At 42.2% G+C, this 19,972-nt stretch overlaps 1 protein-coding gene across 2 annotated transcripts in view; it reads left to right on the top strand.

The window, feature by feature from the left end:
* The window catches only part of LOC311247324 (paired amphipathic helix protein Sin3a-like), a 45,135-nt gene that overhangs the window by 10,095 nt on the left and 15,068 nt on the right, over nt 1-19,972 (top strand). The window contains exons 4-17 of one of the 2 annotated variants that reach the window (XM_084337681.1): nt 526-632; nt 2,328-2,664; nt 2,945-3,196; nt 4,097-4,249; nt 4,786-4,941; nt 5,071-5,157; nt 5,533-5,651; nt 5,990-6,200; nt 6,281-6,424; nt 6,528-6,766; nt 7,218-7,401; nt 7,651-8,239; nt 13,302-13,471; nt 14,887-15,060. In XM_084337681.1, coding sequence (XP_084193807.1) covers nt 526-632; nt 2,328-2,664; nt 2,945-3,196; nt 4,097-4,249; nt 4,786-4,941; nt 5,071-5,157; nt 5,533-5,651; nt 5,990-6,200; nt 6,281-6,424; nt 6,528-6,766; nt 7,218-7,401; nt 7,651-8,239; nt 13,302-13,471; nt 14,887-15,060 — 2,922 coding nt within the window. The remainder of the gene's footprint in view (nt 1-525; nt 633-2,327; nt 2,665-2,944; nt 3,197-4,096; nt 4,250-4,785; nt 4,942-5,070; nt 5,158-5,532; nt 5,652-5,989; nt 6,201-6,280; nt 6,425-6,527; nt 6,767-7,217; nt 7,402-7,650; nt 8,240-13,301; nt 13,472-14,886; nt 15,061-19,972) is intronic. The other variant, XM_084337682.1, reaches the window with a different exon arrangement.

The raw sequence follows: 19,972 nt of genomic DNA, 5'->3' as shown, positions 1-19,972 counted from the left end.
ACTTCCTGTTTGGGCGATCCGCCGATTGGCCACCAGATGGCGCTCTTGAACCGTTGGAGAGTTGAGAGGGGATCAACAGGAGATCTCAGGTCTCCGGGGGAGAAATATGATTTCGATCACAGATTTTTGAAATATTGATATCAAAGACGTGGTACGGCGTCTTTGGCAGAATGAGCATGGCGGGGAAAGATGTCCTACGGCGTTTTTGGCGATTAAAGGGTTAACATGCCTCTTTTGTGTTTTAGTACATTATATATATATAATAATAAAATATATATTATACATTATGTAATATACAGAAGCCAGTACATATCAGACTGTATATGAGCTTTAGTGTAGTAGTAGTGAAATTACATATAAAATAGGATTTTCTTTTTGTAAACATTAATCAAATGTGACTTATGTTTGTTTTGGCAATTTCCAAATTCAGTTTTCTGTTCCAAGTTTTGATTCTCATGGTCACAGACTGTCTTTTATAAGATTCTAAAATAATAATAATTTCACTGTGCTCATTTTATTTTGCAGGTTGAAGATGCATTGTCCTACCTGGACCAAGTAAAGTTGCAGTTTGGGAACCAGCCTCAAGTTTATAATGACTTCCTTGATATCATGAAAGAGTTCAAGTCCCAGAGGTCTGTTCCAGTTTTGGGTCATCTTCTTTTCCCTTAATTTCCAAGCAACTGCTTCAGAAAATGATCAGCATTGTGAAACATGCTTTATAGGGGCTTTATGGGGTCTGTATGCATGCTTGTTTATGTGCTGCAATTGTGACTTGATGGTGATTATGTGGTTCAGTATATAAACGGGGGTATTTAAATTGCAGTCTCAACTTTACATATTATATATTTTTTTAATCGCATCTTTGTACAAAACTGCATGGAACTAGCATACATAATGTGCCCAATTACATACAAATATATCGTCAAAATGTTGTGACTTTGGAGCGCGATTTCATCACTTTCCCAGTAACTTAAGCCGCATTTGCACCGAAACTACCAGCAGCACTTAATTGCCAGAAACTGCATTACGTGGAACTTTAAGTTTGTTCGACCCATTGTTCTCTGTTTGCACTGCAGTGAAAAGATCCACAAATATTAGGCAAATTAGTTTGACATGTGAAAAAGGTCTCTAGTCATTCCAATCCACTCGCAACAAGTCCAGATGACGTGACTATATCCAAATGAGGCACACCCGAATTGTCTAATAACAATCTAGAAATGCTTGAGCTGCAACATTTCCCCTGCTTAGTTCATACAATCTAATTTAAACCAAAAAAAATAATGCTTTTGTACATAGATCACTAGATATATCCGTTTATAATAGCATTTTCTCCAGTCCCTTGGTGACAGCAAACTAGCAATCTATAGCTTAATGAATAATTTGCCAAACATGTATTTCATTATCTGCATTATGAGAAGACATGAAATTGTCTGAAATTGAGTGTATTACCCAATTTGAAGTTGTACGAGTGATGTGAGCATTTAATTTTTTATATCAGTGTCGAGGCTGTCTGAATGGAGTCTGGTTGTGGACCAACTTCAACCGGTGCCATCCAAAAGTATTCACTGATCAGTCTAATCAATCGCTCATCAGGGCTGCCCCTCTCATAATATTGGTGTTCAACAGTCTCACTATTTATTTGTCATGTGAATCCATTGTGTATTGATTGGGCTAACTAAAGTAGAGGTCAAGGAATGTATTTTTTTTTCTCAGATCAGCTGTGAGCGAAAGTCACGTGGAAGAAAGTTGGTGTGTGTATTTCCCGGTTTTATTAACATTATTGAAAGAAAAACACAAACATTTTATAGCACTCAATCTTTTCTGCATAGATCAATAGATATATCTGCTTATTCCATGTTCAGATTTCCTGGTTGAAAGCAGATGATCATAAAAGTCCTACCCCCAGAGTAGGGTCTTTTTGGGGGTCAAATAATCTCCTGAAACTTCTGTTTAGACTCTGGTCCCCACAGTGCAAACACACACTAGTTCCTGGGGGGAAGTTCCTGGGATTCCTCAAGGTATCTAGTTTCATTCCATCTAGTCTTAAAACCCAGCTCACAAGACTTTCCAAAAGACGGCCATACAGTCATCTTCAGAGGGTTCAAATCAAATATATAGGTTTGGACATGTTGAGTGATCTGATAAATGGCCACTGAAAAAGTTGCTGTGGGCCGCAAGTTGATCACTGCTCTAATGTGTGGTTTGTTTGTCTCTGCTTGTGGAGGAGGTGGGATGGGGTGCTGAAGGGAAGGTCAGTTGGACAGAAAAGACGAGTTGATATTGAATTGAAAAACGGCCTAAGGTGACCCGGCGTTCTCTCATTACAGCATCGACACTCCTGGGGTGATCAGCCGCGTGTCCCAGCTCTTCAAGGGTCACCCAGACCTTATCATGGGCTTCAACACCTTCCTGCCACCAGGCTACAAGATTGAGGTGCAGACCAATGATCTGGTCAACGTGACCACACCGGGTCAGATCCACTACATCACCCCTCACGGCATATCCGTCCAGAATCTCCCTGTGAGCGGAGCCTCCAGCCAGCCTGTGACGCACCACCAGCACCAGAGTCTTCAGCAGGCTGGCCCACACACCACCCACCCTACCACCACCACCACCCCAACCCCAGTCCTACCTACCCAGCCCACACCAGCCAAGACCAGCAAGGTAGGAGCTCGGATTAGTCGGGTTTAGTGCAGAATATACTATCGAGTCTGCTTCCTATATACACACCCTGTCTTGGACCAATGTCTTGGTCTGAAATACTTTTTTTTGTCTACAAGGAGGTTTAATTAGTTCTTTGAGAGATAGTTGGACATTAATTGTAACATGAAATAACCTTAATGATTGATCCTCACTGCTCATGCAAACACTCAGTCTTCATGTCTTGTCATCACATGTACAACAGAATTGATAGTTATTTGTGTTTTCTCTGGTCTCCCAATAGCCAATGCAGTCTCCAGCCTTGACCCCCACCAGTCAGCCCAACCCATCAATCCCCTCATACGCCTCACCCCGCTCACCCTCAGTCCAGTCCCACACTCCAGTGAGCAGCACACCCTCTGGTGGACCACCACTCCAAAACAACCAACCTGTGGAGTTCAACCATGCTATAAACTACGTCAATAAGATCAAGAACCGCTTCCAGGGCCAGCCTGACATCTACAAAGCCTTCTTGGAAATTCTGCATACCTATCAGGTGAAAAGAAACACTCCACAATCGATTTTCAGACTCTTCTTTTTGGGCTGCACCACTGGACATTTTGCATTCTTGCAGCAGAGCGCCGCAGCAATTCCCCACCTGTATAATCAATGAGTGGCACTCCACTGAGCCTGCCCGTTTGCACGGAAGCACTGCTGCGCAAGACCGAATCTTATGTTTATGTCTACTTTAATACGCAACAGCACGACTGCTCTCCCCTTCTGACTGGGGTTTGCTGTCGCGACCCACAGGAAAAGAGTGTGGTGTAGCGGTGTAAAAACAAACGCATCATGACCAGTGCAGCAGACCTGTTTGCTGTAAACCTGATGTAAAGTATTCACCAACAAGACATGATGTAAACTTAAAGAGGTGTTGGTTAGTAGAGTCTCTCCACCAACAAGACATGATGTAAACCTAGAGAGGTGTTGGTTAGTAGAGTCTCTCCACCAACAAGACATGATGTAAACCTAGAGAGGTGTTGGTTAGTAGAGTCTCCACCAACAAGACATGATGTAAACCTAGAGAGGTGTTGGTTAGTAGAGTCTCTCCACCAACAAGACATGATGTAAACCTAGAGAGGTGTTGGTTAGTAGAGTCTCCACCAACAAGACATGATGTAAACCTAGAGAGGTGTTGGTTAGTAGAGTCTCCACCAACAAGACATGATGTAAACCTAGAGAGGTGTTGGTTAGTAGTCTCCATCAAGAATACATGATGTAAACCTAGAGGTGTGTTGGTTAGTAGTCTCCATCAAGAATACATGATGTAAACCTAGAGTTGTTAGTTAGTAGAGTCTCCACCAACAACACATGGTGTAAAAGAGAAGGTGGGATACATACTTGCATATTATGATGTGTTAACCAGTTGTCTCATCTGTATTCCTCATTGTCTCTCCAGAAGGAGCAGAGAAATGCTAAAGAGGCTGGGGGCAACTACACTCCAGCCCTGACTGAGCAGGAGGTCTACGCTCAGGTAGCCAGGCTCTTCAAGAACCAGGAGGACCTGCTCTCAGAATTTGGACAGTTCTTGCCAGACGCCAACAGCTCAGTGGTAAGTATTCAGTGAAGAGACTCTTGTGTGGGGCGGGGCTGTGGAGAAGGAAAAACGAGCTATTTAGAAGGGCTTAAATATTGATAAATTGATAAATCACGGTAGTGGAGGGTACGGAGGGTTTGGATTTTCGATTCCAGTTCAGCTTATTGACCCTGGTTCTTATTGAATTTCTCTTCCCATTCTAATATTACTGATGGTGGGAGGGATTAAATGTCAAGAACCTGAATGACTTCCGAAGCAGCTAATGTGAAATTCCTACCAAATTAGTCAGACCAGAGTCTTTGTAAAAGATGAAAATCTTCTGCAATATCAATGTATGTAATAATAATAATAATAACTTTATTTGTATAGCACTTTTCATACAGAAATTGCAGTTCAAAGTTCTTCATAACAGTAAAAAATAAATACAGTCATAAGCGAGCATAAAATATATGTGTATATCAATAATGTAATGGTTGAGACCTGAATAGCTCTGAAAAAAAATTTGATGTTTATCAGTATAACTGTTGATATGACTGTTATCCTCTCCTAAGCTGCTGAGCAAGACGACGGCGGACAGGGCAGAGTCTGTCCGTAACGATCATGGTGGCACGGTGAAGAGGCCTCTGCTCAATAACAAGCAGAGGTTGAACCAGAATGGCCTGCCCATCAGGAGACCCTCTGGAGTGGGAACCACTCCCCCTGTCAAGGTCCCTACACACACCATATTGTTTTTGGGAAAACTGATAAATATTATTCCAGTTGTAAAATGATACACAGTTAGGATAAATGCACATAAAAAATGCATATATAATATATATATTTTTACATCTTTGCAGAAGAAACCCAAGATGATGGGGAAGGACCACGCCATGGCCGAGGTCAGCAAACACAGCACGGGCACAGAGTTTCAATTCTTTGAAAAGGTCTGCATTTTTTCTTTCTAATTTCGGATTACTCTGAAACAATGCTGTTATGAAATAATGCAGTTATGCTTGTGAAATGCCTTCAAGGGACATTTAGATGTTGGTTGTTATTGCAATTTTATCTTTATGTCTCTAATATTCATAACTTTTCAAAACAAGTGCAAAGAGAATTGCCTAGTGTGTATTGTGTGCATGATTGCCTTGACCCCTCTCCGACAGAACATTTTCAGAAGAGAAAATATGTTTGCTAAAACATCAAGTATATAGACTAATATTTGATATTGATTTTAATATTCCGAGATCTGTTTTGTGGTAGCCTTACTTCCCTTTGCAGCCTTGTCAAATGCATCACTGAGATCTTGGTGTTTGTCTCAGGTGAGGAAGGCTCTGCGGAGCTCTGAGGCATACGACAACTTCCTGCGCTGTCTGCTCATCTTCAACCAGGAGGTGATCTCGCGTGCCGAGCTGGTGCAGCTAGTCATCCCCTTCCTGGGGTAAGCTCATAGACATTGTATATATTCTGGAAACTTTATTACTCGCTGGCCATTCTTTATATTGAATGACTGATGAAGCCTGGCTTCTTTTTATGTAGATCATTTTCAGTTTCAGGATATTATTTCAGGAGCTAAATAGCTAATTACTGTATTGTGCCAAAATACTTTTTATGATGGGATGTTAGTTCCTCGCATTCCTAACTCTGATCGCTCTCTAAGAAAAACAGTGATGTTAAGAAGCTCTGAGTGATTACTAGACATATGCCCGTCCCAATCACATCCATGCTCCTTGTGTTGTCACTGTTGTTGTTCACTCATTTTGGAAAATAACTCAACAGAAAATTCCCAGAGCTGTTCACCTGGTTTAAGAATTTCCTGGGCTACCGAGAGTCCAGCCATATGGAGAGCTTCCCCAAGGAGCGTGCCACAGAGGGCATCGCCATGGAGATAGACTATGCTTCCTGCAAGAGGCTGGGCTCGAGCTACAGAGCGCTGCCCAAGAGCTATCAACAGCCCAAATGCACAGGAAGGACCCCACTGTGCAAAGAGGTAAGAGGCCGTCTTAGCATTTTGGTTTGCCTCACATCACTTCTGCTCATGTTCCATTCACTTCTGTAAATACTAACAAGGGGTTCAACAACACTGGACCATTTCAGGTTTTGAATGACACTTGGGTGTCGTTCCCATCTTGGTCGGAGGATTCGACATTTGTCAGCTCCAAGAAGACTCAGTATGAAGAGCACATTTACAGATGTGAGGACGAGCGCTTCGAGGTGAGCGACACTAACTTCTAGTGATCATCCAACCCAGCGTTTTGACACCATGCGGTCATTAGACTTATGGTAATGCTTTTTTGCTGTCTCCTCCCCTTTTTAGCTGGACGTTGTCTTGGAGACCAACCTGGCCACCATCCGAGCCCTGGAGGCGGTGCAGCGGAGGATGTCACGCATGTCTGCAGAAGAGCAGCTGCGCTTCAGGCTGGATAACACCATGGGCGGGTGCTCCGAGGTCATCCACCGCAAGGCCATCCAGAGGATATACGGGGACAAGGCTCAGGACATTATCGATGGGCTCAAGAAGAACCCAGCTGTGTCCATCCCCATAGTGATGAAGAGGTTACTTACGACTTGTGATAACTAGCTTGTTATTAATTCCATAGGTTTTGGTTTGAGAGTTGGTGAACTTTGTACTTGTTCTTCCAGGCCGGGAAGAGTTATGGAAAATGATACATGTCCAAAATATATTGGAAATGTCATGGATAATTGCTCGTGATCTTTCTTTCACCCACTGAAATGATGTCAGGTTTGGCAGCTGACAAACCTAATTATCTCTGAAGGAATAATAACCACCCAAACAACATATTTCCTCTTCCAAGTGATTGTTGTCTCTTGCCTAAATAAAGCTTGGGCCATTCAAATCAGCCTTTCACCAATACAATTAATCAATTGAACATATATATTACAAATATAGGCTATTCGTCATGCAATAGTCATGGAATTTGATCAACAGAAAGTCTTGCTCGCTGCTCCTCCATATCGTAAAACTTTTCTTTGACACTGTTTTCAGATTAAAGATGAAGGAGGAGGAGTGGAGAGAAGCCCAGAGAGGCTTCAACAAGATCTGGAGGGAATTGAATGAGAAGTATTACCTGAAGTCACTCGACCACCAGGGCATCAACTTCAAGCAGAATGATACCAAAGTTTTCCGCTCCAAGACTTTGCTCAATGAAATTGAGATGATATATGATGAGGTAAGGAAACAAAATGTCGCTAAAGGATAACTCTTTATTTATTTGAAGCTGGGTAGATACAAAACAATCCCAATTTAAAGGCCAAACTATATTCTAAACTTAACAAGGTTAACTCCACATTTGTGATACATTAGATAAATACGTTTTGAAAATATTTTAACCAGAATGTATTTACTGGTGCCAGTATTTCTCAGACTTGAAATATCAAAATAAGTAAATGCTTCGACTCAACCTACTGCTGTCCTTCAGCGCCAGGAACAGGCCTCGGAGGACAACGCCATGCCTCCACCCAGCGGTCCACACATGACCCTGACCTACGAAGACAACCAAATCCTGGAGGACGCCGCTGCCCTCATCATCTACCACGTCAAGAGGCAGGTGGGCATCCAGAAAGAGGACAAGTACAAGATCAAGCAGATCATCCATCACTTTATCCCAGACATGCTGTTCGCACGGCGCGGCGAGCTCTCCGACGCCGAGGAAGAGGACGACGACGAGGACGACGAGGACGCAGAGATGGACCAAGATGGCAGCAAGAAGCACAACGGTCTGCCGGGCAGCAGCAGCACGGCCAAGTCCAAGCTCCTCTTCAGCAACACCGGGGCCCAGAAGCTGCGAGCCCTCGACGACACCTATAACATGTTCTATGTCAACAACAACTGGTACATCTTACTGCGTCTGCACCAGATCCTCTGCTCCCGCTTGCTGCGGATCTATGGGCAGGCAGAGAGGCAGATGGAGGAGGACGCCCATGAGCGAGAGTGGGAGAGGGAGGTCCTGGGGCTTAAACGAGAGAAGACTGAGAATCCGGCCATTCAGCTGAGAATGAAGGAGCCTAGTAAGTGTGGAAACTTGGAAACGCAACAAAACTGGTCCATCTTGTTTACTCGTTTGTTTTGTTTATTTACACATAAAAAACAATTGCATATAATACAATATAATCCACAAAGATATGTGAAGGAGAATTGCCTAAAAACCCTCTAGGGGCTTGTATGTGGCATTCTCCAAGAAGCAAAATTATACTGAGATTACGTAAGGTCATTGTCGCAAAATAATTGACCGACACTGCGTTCTGTTATAAACGCAGTGAAGGTCAATTATTTTGCGACAATTATTACATGGCTAACTTACTAACAATATACCTAATTCATTTTACACCATCGACAAGACGAGATCAAATGCAGACGCAGTTGTTCTGTTCTGTGGCTCCTCTGTCATCGCCGGCAGCCGGCAGGTGTGTGGTCTGATTGCACTGATGTAGTGCAGCTGTGCATAATGGTAATGCTTAGCTTTCATGACTGCGACCAAAATGCTTGATTGTGATTGGTCAATACCGCTCCGTTACCTGTATCAGCTGTCATTATTGCGCGTTGCCCATGACAGCGGTCAGTTATCGAGAAATAATTGACCGTTGTCAGGGGCAACCGATCAATCACCAATCACAATCAAGCATTTTGGCTAATGTTAAAACGCCATGTAATAAATCAATATAACATAACCCCCTCTCCCCAAACACACACAAGGAACAGTAATTCACAATACATACAAGCAGGTCTACAGATGGACACTGAAGTAGGCACTTATGCCATACAGCTTCAAGTTTAGCCGTTTAGCGACTTCGGGTTTAGAGAAAATAAAGTAAAGAAACTACAAATAATTACAGGAAGAAATGAACAAAATACAACAAGTCATCAGACCATAGTTTGTAAAGGGAGCCCATATGAAACATATTGGTGAGCTAGGAGATGTGATTTTAGTGCTCTTTTAAACTTCAGAAAAGAAAAATCCAAAATATGTGGAGGCAAAGAGTTTCACAACTTTGACCCTCGGTAGAGTATACAAAACTGAGATTGGAAAGTGCGGGAATGGGGTGGTCTAAGAAAACGAGCTATGTGTGGAGTAATTATGAAATTGGTAATTATGAGCAAACATGTCATGAAAGAAAGGGTGAAGGGCTCTTTTTAAAGAACTATACACAAATACACCGATCTGAAGATGATTCACTTGATAAACACTGAGGATACCTAACTTGTGAAAAATGACTTCGATGTACACAGCTGATTATTTTTAGAGCTTGTTTCTGCAGACGGTATATGGGCTCAAGTTTGGTCTGATGAGTACTACCCTATAGTGGCAACCTCAGTGCTCATCAAGTGACGTGTTTTTCCAAGAATACCAATTTTCTTGGTATTTTCTTTTTTTTTTATCTACTTTTTCTCTTTTTTTTTTTTGTGATTTTCTCCCCATCCCAATTTTACCTCTCGTGCCAATTCTCCCTCCCCTGTCCTGATCGCTGCTCGCATATGCCCCCCACTGGCTGGTTGTAGGGAGGATAGAAGCCTTGCATGATGTCCCCTCCGATACATGTGGAGGCAGCCTGTCGCATCTTTTCACCTGCCAGTGTGGACTCTCATTTTGCGAGGAGTAACGTGTAGGAGGCTCACACTGCCCCCGCCATTTTCCTGACTTTGCTGTGCAGGCGCCCCAACCGACCTGTAGGAGTCGCTTTTCACAACAACCAGACTTCCACCCTCTAACTCTGCCAATTGAGTTAGTATGACGGCCGGCCCAAGCCGGAGGCAACGCCGACAGCCGGATTCTAACCCGGTGTCTCTTGCGTTGGTGACGAGTGCAATGTCCGCTGCGCCACCCAGCCGCCTTATTCTTGGTCATTTTTGTAGTTATGGCTGTGATATGAGATTTCCATGATAAAGATTCATCAAGCAGAACACCAAGGAATCATGTAGAACACACCCTAGTTATGGGGATGTCATTGATCCCTACTTTAAGAGGAGTTAAAAATCACAGATTTGAGACAGATTTTTTTTCTTTTTTTTTTGTTGATCATTTGTTGCATTTAAAGGGGAACTATTTTACTATTTCTTTCACTATTTGAGCACTTTTACACAATTCCTGTGAGTTTATGGAACACCTCTGTAATTTTTTTTTAATTCATTGTTTTGTATTTCTAATCAAGTCCTCAAAAACAGCATTTTTCTACCTCAAGATCTTAAGCCGTTTTGAGCCTGGGCTCCAACCACGGTGGGAACTGTGTGGAGTGTGTGTGAGTCTCAGCAGAGTCTCATGCAGCTGAGTCTCTCTGACATCACAAATCAGCACATTTCAGATGACTCAGTTCAGTGAGGGTGAATATTGTGAGAGGAGAATTGGAAGAATGCGCCAATATGAGAATTAGAGACATAGATCATATTAATATAAGTCCACATTAGTGTTGTCAAAAATATCGAAGTATCGATACATATCGATACTGAATATTTAAAACGGCTTCAATACTCATTTCCCGAAGTACCGATACTTTCTGCAGTATCTGTACCAGCTGGCTTGCTCCCGCAAGTTGTTGACAGACAGACGCGCTGCCAGAGCCTTGCCCTTCCGCCTCCTCCTCCTCGCTCAGAGCAACAGACACAAGCTGCTGCTGCAGCCTCCTCCCCTCACAGCCGGGCAGCGCAGCCCTGTCTTCAGTTTGTAAACAACGCTATTATTAGCTAACGTTAGCTGTCGTTCCTCCGTTAGCTTAATGCTAGCTAGCTGGCCACCTATTACTTCATGGAAACGGAGTAACGTCAAGCCGAGCCCACTACACCAGTACACGCATGAACTCGACACAACTACCCCGTTTCCAAGTGTCACACAACTACCCCGTTTCCAACGTTAGGTCTAGCGGAGCCGGAGCCCATCCTACACCAGTACACACATGAACCCGACACAACGTTACCCCGCCTCCATGAAGTGTCCAATTAGCAGCAATGTTGTTGAAAATGTAACGTTAATAAATGCTCCGAGCATAGCTCCGGAGAACTCTCGCTCTCTCGCTCTCTCGCTCTCTCGCTCTCTCTCTCTTACCCTTGTTTTCCGGTCATAACTAGAAAGGTGCGCTCAGTAGACCTAAAATCTCCAGCAGCCACTCTCTCTTTCTCTCTCTGATCTAAAGATAAACAAAGGGTTTTAAAAGTGTATTTATCTTCTCGTATAGTACCAGAGAGAAGCTGAGGAGAATCAACCAGCAACAAAAGCAAAATTTGTAAAAGAAAAATAATATTATAATAAAAGAAAATATTATAATTTTTTTTTTTGGTATCGAAAGTATCGATACTTTTCAAGGTATCGTATCGAAGTCGAAATTCCAGTATCGTGACAACACTAGTCCACATAGCTAGGAAACAATGCTAAACACTGAAAAAGGCCATTTATAAGATAGTTCCCCTTTAAAGTAAACCAAATTGATAGTTTAAGTTCTTCATTTAAGACCTTATGGTATCAGGATCTTTATGTGAATAGAATACACTTGTGTCATCTGTAAATAACATTTTCGACAGCCTGTCTGAGACGTTTTAGGGAGGTCATTGATATATAACAAGAATAACAGGCCCAAGAATTGAACCTTGTGGCAGACCGCAAAGTAAAGGAAGAAAAGGAGAATTGGTCCCATTATAGGATACAGACTGCGGTCTATCTTTAACACTTTGAGTGCCAGCAGGGGGCGCACGATTTAGCGATTGAGTGCCATCGCTGTAGTCAATGGGAGGGCGAGCACATTTGCGAACGCATAAACTATATCTTAAATTATGGCTATGTGTCTAATACGCCCGTCGCTTATCAATGACTTGTTTGCAGTCAACATTGTCGAAACGGATTGTTTTTTAATTGGTACATTTCCATTTTATACCATTTTGAAAAACGCCATTTTTTTTTAAATTCCAGAAAAACAAATATTCTGCAGGAATCGCTCTTTAGTGGAATACACAAAACACATTGTAATTTTTTGGCCTATTTATTAATCGTTTTCAAATAGACGCTAGATTATCGATAGTATATGTGTACTTATGCACGCTAGAGAAGCGGGCTGAAAGATCGATTATCCATTTCCTGATCAACACACACACACACATATGGGACACGCTGAGATATAGGTGAAAAAAACTCTGATTACCCCAAGAAATTGATTCCTTACCTCAGATCAGATGTTCTCCAAAAAGATTATTCCAATTCCTGATCGCCATTCCAAATATCGATCACGTTTATTGATCCACCGCTGCGTACTGGAAACACATATTCCATGCTGTTCTGAGGGTGGGCAATGAATGGGATCGTCTCCGGTTACATGCCTGATAAGTAAAATGTGGATTCCGGAGTCTTTTTTTCCCATCCATTTCATTCAGTCCAATCCAATGGGTGCAATACCATCCGGAGAGACGATAAGGGGCGGTATTTTCCCTGTTGGAGCTCAAAGCCAGTCCCAATGGTAACGTGAGGCTAGATTGATGAAAAATGTATGGAAATCTCTAATTAAAAAAATAACGATTAAAAACTAGATTTCTTGTCATTGGCACTCAACGCATGGCATGAAATAACGAGATTTCTCGTGGCTGGCACTCAATGTGTTAAGGTAACTGGTGAACCAAAGCAGTGCATTGTTTTTTTATTCCAAGATGTGAGAGCTTCTGCAGGAGGATAGGTGATTGGCTGTATCAAATGCCTTTGATGAGTCAAAAAAAATGCCTATAGTGTTTTCCTTTCTGTCTTTAGCTTTATTATCGTTGATGAAGAGCAACTAATCCCATGGTGATTTTGGTGCCCTAGTGATTGAAAACTTTCACCTTGCGGCACACTCTGTCCCTGCCCAATCTGTGATGTCATAGAGTGCCTCTTTGGAGGTACTATCACAGTCTAGATTTTTTCATGAAGATGAAAATATCAACCACTAGTTGGGCAGCAAATTTACCATGGGTGTATTTACTCTTTAAATTTAGATTGGACCACTTTTTTTCTTGGATATCCCCAACAACATACTGTAGATAATGTCCATTTTATTGAAAAGTGTAAGTAGATACCGGTATGTAACTTTTTTCCTGTATATAATTTTCAATGTTCCCTTGCAGTGGATGTTGAAGTAGAGGACTACTATTCTGCCTTCCTGGAGATGGTGCGGAACCTTCTGGATGGAAACATGGAGCCGGTTCAGTACGAGGACTCCCTTAGGGAGATGTTCACCATCCACGCCTACATCGCCTTCACCATGGACAAGCTGATCCAGAGCATAGTACGGCAGGTCAGTACAACAAATTATGTATTCATTCATCACACAGGGAATCTTCAGTCAGACATACTGGTATTTGGGGGTGGCTGGGTGGCGCAGCGGACTAAGCGCTCGTCACCAACGCGAGAGACACTGGTATCGAATCCGGCTGTCAGCGTTGCCTCCGGCTTGGCCGGCCGTCATACTGGCTCAATTGGCAGAGTCAGTGGGAGGGAAGCCGGTGGGGTGGTATTCTGGTCGTTGTAAACAGTCAGGGCGCCTGCACAGCGAGGGAGGGAGATGGTGAGAGTAGTGTGACCTCCCACACGTTACACCTCACCAATGAGAATCCGCGCTGGCAGGTGAAAAGATGCTGCTGGCTGTCTCCTATGTCTCGGAGGAAGCATCTGATAGACTTCAGGGCTCCCTAGACCGACCAGTGGGGGGCACATGCGAGCAACGACCAGGAAGGGGAGGGGGGAATTGGCATAACGACTAAATTGGGATTGGAGAAAAACACAGAAAAACAGGAGGAGAAAAAAGTGGATAAAAAAAAATACATACTGGTATTTAGCAATCAGGACGTTTTGGAATGGGCAATGATTCCAAAAAAAAAATTTCATGGTGGAACCCACTACGAGAGATGTTATTTTGTTTGCATTGTTGGTGAATATGATGTAGCATTGCCTGGCTATTATGTTAGCAAACTGACCTTTTCTTGGACAAGGATGTACAGCAACTGTTACTACCCATTTGCCCCCCTGCTGGGACCCACCGGTCGGTGCCGACCCATACTTTGATCTAGGGCATCCAATCACCACATGAGTTGTATTATTTAGGATGTTGTTTCTTGACACGTCCCCCTGATGTACAGTTAGTACTGCAGGTGTTGCATTTTGGTGAGTGCTGAGTCAGCCATTTGGTTGTGCTTTCAATGTTCACTTTATGCTGGTGGTGATGATTAAGTAAAAGCACAGGGTGTGCAGAATCTGCATGCTTGCTCTTTCTAGTATAGCATGCTTGCTCTGTTTAGTATAGTTTGTGAAGTATAGCTTGACAGACGGCTAAACGCCTTACCTTCGTCATGATGCTGGAGACAGCAGCTTGCTCTGTCTAGTATAGTTTGTGAAGTATAGCTCGACAGGCAGCTAAACGCCTTCCCTTCGCCCAGCAGCTTGCTCTGTCTTCAGCTTTGAAAGGGTTAATGGTGACAACAATGACGAGCACAGACTTGGATCGCTTTCCATTTTCATCAGCAGAAATGCTGCCATGTCTGCACAACCAACAGATGGATACCCTATCCATAATTCTCTCTAACCTTTAGGCCACCCCACCATCCCCCAAAGCCTTCTCTCATGAAGTACTATACTATTTTTATATTACTTTTCTTTTTTCAGTACTTGTATTGACAATACTGTGGCATTATGGCAACCGTTTTCCCCCCTCAGCTCCAGCACATTGTGAGCGATGACGTCTGTGTACGCGTGACGGAGCTGTACCTCAGTGAAAGCACCAATAAGGCCACCGGGGGAACGCTATCCACGCAGGCATCCAGGGCCACCGTAGAAGGAGCCTACCAGCACAAAGCTGAGCAGCTCATGTCGGATGAAAACTGTTTCAAGGTACTACAGGCATCAAGCACATGGAATTGTATGTTTGTACGTTTCCCTCTGGAATTAGTCAGTTTTGTGTGATCACGCAACACTCCCTTTCTCTGCTGCACTCCAACCTCAACCCTAGGGCACATTTATACTCTTTTTTTTTTTCACTTTTTTGTTTATTATACTTTTTTGAGGACATAGACATTATAAGTATATGTCTGTATATATACATTGTTGTATTGTCATTGTCCACATAGAACAGATAACAACATTAAACAGAAGAAAATAAAATAAAAAAATAAAAAACAAGAAAAAATAAAACAGAGTTCAAAAGTAAATAATAATACAAACAAACACTGACTTGGTCGCTCGACAGTCGTCTCAAACGTATATACATAGTATATCAAATATATAGCACATGTTTAGGTACCCAAATATGCTTCTCCAATGTATATCCGGTATATCAAATAACTCACGTTGAATTAACGTTCACACAGATGAATACCAACAAGCAGCATACAAATTGTTATTCTGGAATAGTATGGAACTGTACATCATCCACAAGTACAAGGAATGAACCCCACGTTTTCTTGAACATAGATGAAGAACCTCTCAGAGTGCATCTTATCTTTTCAAGTTTGATAAAGTATAGTATGTCTCTAATCCAGTGAAGGTGAGTGGGGGGAGCAGCGGACTTCCATTTAAACAGAATCAGCCGCCTGGCCAGTAGAGTGGTAAATGCCACAATGTGTGCTTTGTGCTTTGAAAGTGATAACATAGGTGGGGAGTATCCAAAAAGCGCTGTCAATACATTTGGTTCAAGATTTGTCTCAATACTTCCCGAGATGGTTTCAAAAATATTTGTCCAATACCTGTGCAAGGAGGGGCATGTCCAAAACATGTGAGTATATGTGGCTGGGGCCGAATGACATCTATCACAAATAGGATCGATATCTTCATACATTTTGGCTAATCTGACTTTCGTCAGGTGTACTCGATGAACAATTTTGCATTGTATCAGCCCGTGTCTTGCACAAATAGAAGAAGAATGAACAAGACGTAGAATGTCAACCCAAATGTCATCCGAGATCTCCTCCTCTAAATCCTCCCATTTACTTTTAATATTGTGTATTGTGGTTGGACATAAGGAGAGAATGAGATTGTACATAGTCGATATCATGCCCTTGATGGAAGACATCGGGGTTAAAAAGGAGTCGATGGGTGTTACCTCTGGAAGGTTGGGAAATATAGGGTTAATGCTACAGACATAGCTACGAATCTGTAGATACCGAAAGAAATGTCGGCTATGGATTGAATATTTCTCTGATAATTGCTGAAAGGAGGCAAAAACATTATCTATATATAGGTCACCTAGTGTTTTAATACCGAGTGAGGCCCATAAGGAGAATGCTCCATCCATCAATGAGGGGTGAAATAAAGGGTTAGCTGCTATCGGGGCCAAGTGGGATAGAGTTTTAAACCCAAAGTGGCGTCTGAATTGATTCCAAATTCTGAATGTAGTTTTAACGATTATATTTTTGAAGTAGGGGGCCAATGGAGAACTAATGGGGGCATGTATAAGACCGGTTAGTGAAGCAGGTTTGACAGATGAGGCTTCGATGTCAACCCACATAGGGCACACCAGAGGTTTGTCTGACTGTAGCCATTGCTGTATGATTCTGAGATTGGCTGCCCAATAGTAGGCTCTGAAGTTAGGTAGAGCCATGCCACCCAGAGATCTACTCCTTTGTAATAGAGCTTTACTAATTCTGGGAACTTTGTTATTCCAAATAAATTTGGACACTAGGCTGTCAATTTTTTGAAAGAATGAGTGGGGAAGAAAGATAGGCAGGCACTGGACAAGATAAGAAAACCTTGGGAGAGAGTTCATCTTAACGCAATTGATACGTGCAGCAAGAGAGAGAGGTAATAATGACCAACGTTCAAAATCTTCCTGAAATCGAGTCAGTAGAGAGCCAAAATTAAATTTGAATAGGGCACATTTATACTCAAACGTCAAGTGTGGCTGAGCGAATCAGCGAAGGCCCACATACCCTGAGGGCCAATCGCAGCGCATTTCCACATTTACCTTGCTCTTGTGTGGATGAGGGGATTAGCAAAAAGGTTGTGTGGAACTATTAATGCTGGAATCCCTGCAACCACTGCAGCTAAAGAACTGACTAATTCAGCCTTCCAACATTCTTTTATAATGATAATAAATAAGGATAATAAATTGTATTTGTAGTGCACTTTTCGTTCATTAGGATCCCAAAGTGCTACAGGGTTAAAACATAGTTAATTTACCGGGTTATCTCGCCAGCGGTTGAGCGCTATACTCGAGATTTCTCGGGTTTTGATCCTTTGATCTTTTTCCTCTGATCCCCGTTCTAAACCATCATCCGGATCATTCTATGTGTCCCTGGCTCGTTTGCCTACGTTGTAATTGCAATGCCAATTGAATCTCACCAGGCGGCAGTATCACCTACCTTTTGAACTCTGATAGAAAGGGAACAGGAGAGGCAATGAATGAACCGGACTATCGAGACTCGCTCTGAGGGGGAGGAGCTCTTCCAAGGCAATCGCTAGCAGATCTGCTCACCTCAAAACCTATAGTGTCCCGTAAACACGTGTAATTACATATAAACTAGGGATGTCCGATATTATCGGCCGATATTGGCATTCAAATGTAATATCGGAAATGATCGGTATCGTTTTTTATTTTTATTTATTTTTACATTTATTTAACCAGGCAAGCAAGTAAGAACAAATTCTTATTTTATTTATTGTCAAAAGTATGCATAATGTTGTTAATTCCACGACAAGAGATATGTAATGTTAATTACCTGAAATTATTCAGTTTTTTGGGGTGGGGGGGTGACCCTGCATATATCGGTATCGGAAATTAAGAGTTGGACAATATCGGTATATCGGATATTATATATCGTATACCTTCTGGCTAAGGTAAGGACCCCCTATGTCTATTTTACCAAACCTGAAACATGTTTCTGTAACGATCACAGTGGCTTACTTTACCAGACATAAACCAAGTGTGTTGTAACGATCGCATTTTTTGGGGTAAGACTACCCCCCCCCCCCCTTGATAATTTTGTCAAGGCACATGTGTACATGGTATATACCTTTTTGATTTGGGGTTTCACGGGGTCAACCAGAACGGTTTGGGCTTATTGCATATAACACGTTTTATCTCGCGATCTATGGAAAAAGACTGGATTATCTTGGAAATGGATGGTGTTTAGCGTGTAATAAACTACAAACTACAGTGTGTAGAAACAAACTCTTTTTTACATGTTTTACTAGAAATAGTGTCTGTCAAATGAGCCATACTATTGTCGTCATAATTATAATATAGAATGTACAATAGCTCCTGCAAAGATCGTGAAATATTGCGAGAATGGTCATGAAAAGCTGGCGCTAGACAGTGAAGGATGGGGGAAGCTTATGGTGTTCAATGTGTTAATAATAAAATAAAATACAGAATAAAAATGTAATTAAAATAAAACATAGTTAAAAACATAGTATAAACAGAAAACGGCACAAGAAAAAATGTAATCACAAGAAATAGCTAGCAATCAAAGGCCTTTTGAAATAAGGTTTTATTTGTAAGGCCCGACAACACGCGTTAATGTCACCATGGGCCGGACACGTCTTCTTTAACACATTCATGGCCAATGGGGCCCATCTAATCCCACTCTATGAGGCCAGCTTTTCATTACAAGGTTTCACTGTGCGTGAGGTTATTTGTAGAGCTAAATCTATATTTTATTGCTATGTGTCCATTGTCATTGTCAATTGACAGTATAAACCTTCCCTTCAATATGCCATAAAGAATTTCTTTTTTCATCAATACGTTCCCATTTTATAGCGTCGTGGATATGAACTATATACCGCAATGTTCTAGGGTAATTCCTGCAAAGCTAGTTATAGGGCGCTAAGCTAATAACGTTAAATCGATTGGCGTTTTGGCCCTACACAAGCTAGAGTTAAAAATCAAAATGCATATGATCGGTATCATGGTCCACCATGAATGCATGAAAGGGGGGGGGGGGCGGGGGAAGTCGTTTCTGATTATTGATTACCAATAACGGCATTCGTTATTGCAACATCATACGTTGACCGGGTGGATGGCTATGAGAACAAGGCCTCAAATTGCTCTTACCTGTGGCCGGTTGGATTCCAAAAAGAATTTCCCAGTTATTGATCGCCATCTGGTAGATCGATATGTATAGCACATTTCCAGGCAGCGGCGGCTGGCACCAAAGTGCTTCACAGGCAGGTTGATAAAAACAAAATAATACGATGCAAGATATAAAATTAAAAACACAGTAAAGCAATGAAAGTAATAAAAACAGGTAGGACACAGTAAAACAAAGAGGATCGAAGGGCCAGGGGTCTAGTGGTGATTAGGTGGGGGGGAAGGCCAAGGAGAACAAGTAGGTTTTTAAAAGTGATTTAAAAGCCTGCACGTCTGGGCGGCCCGTACGTTGAGGGGGAGGCTGTTCCACAATCTAGGCGCTGCGGTGGAGAAGGCTCTGTCTCCCCTAGTCTTGAGCCTAGATCTAGGCACCACCAATAGCAGCTGGTCAGCTGATCTGAGGGATCGGTGGGGGGTGTGGTGGTGCAAGAGGTCGGATAGATAGGGAGGAGCCGTGCCATTTAGTGATTTAAAAACATTTAGGGCTAATTTAAAATCTATTCTAAAACGAACAGGTAGCCAGTAAGGTTGAGCCCGAACCCTGTTTTTAGGGTTCGAACGTTCGTTTTTTGTAATTTTTTTAATACTTTTTTTTTTATTAATTTTTATTTTTTTTTATATAATTTTATTTTTATTTTTTTTATTATTATTATAGATCCTAGTCCTACGGAGGGCGGCATTGCATAATCTATTGGTGAAAAAACATGTTGTTTACAGTGG

This window comes from Notolepis coatsorum, assembly GCF_963971535.1.
Source record: "Notolepis coatsorum genome assembly, chromosome: 20".
Taxonomy (NCBI): Eukaryota; Metazoa; Chordata; class Actinopteri; order Aulopiformes; family Paralepididae; genus Notolepis; species Notolepis coatsorum.
The sequence above is the reverse complement of the archived record's forward strand: the minus strand, read 5'-3'. Positions and strand labels throughout refer to the sequence as shown.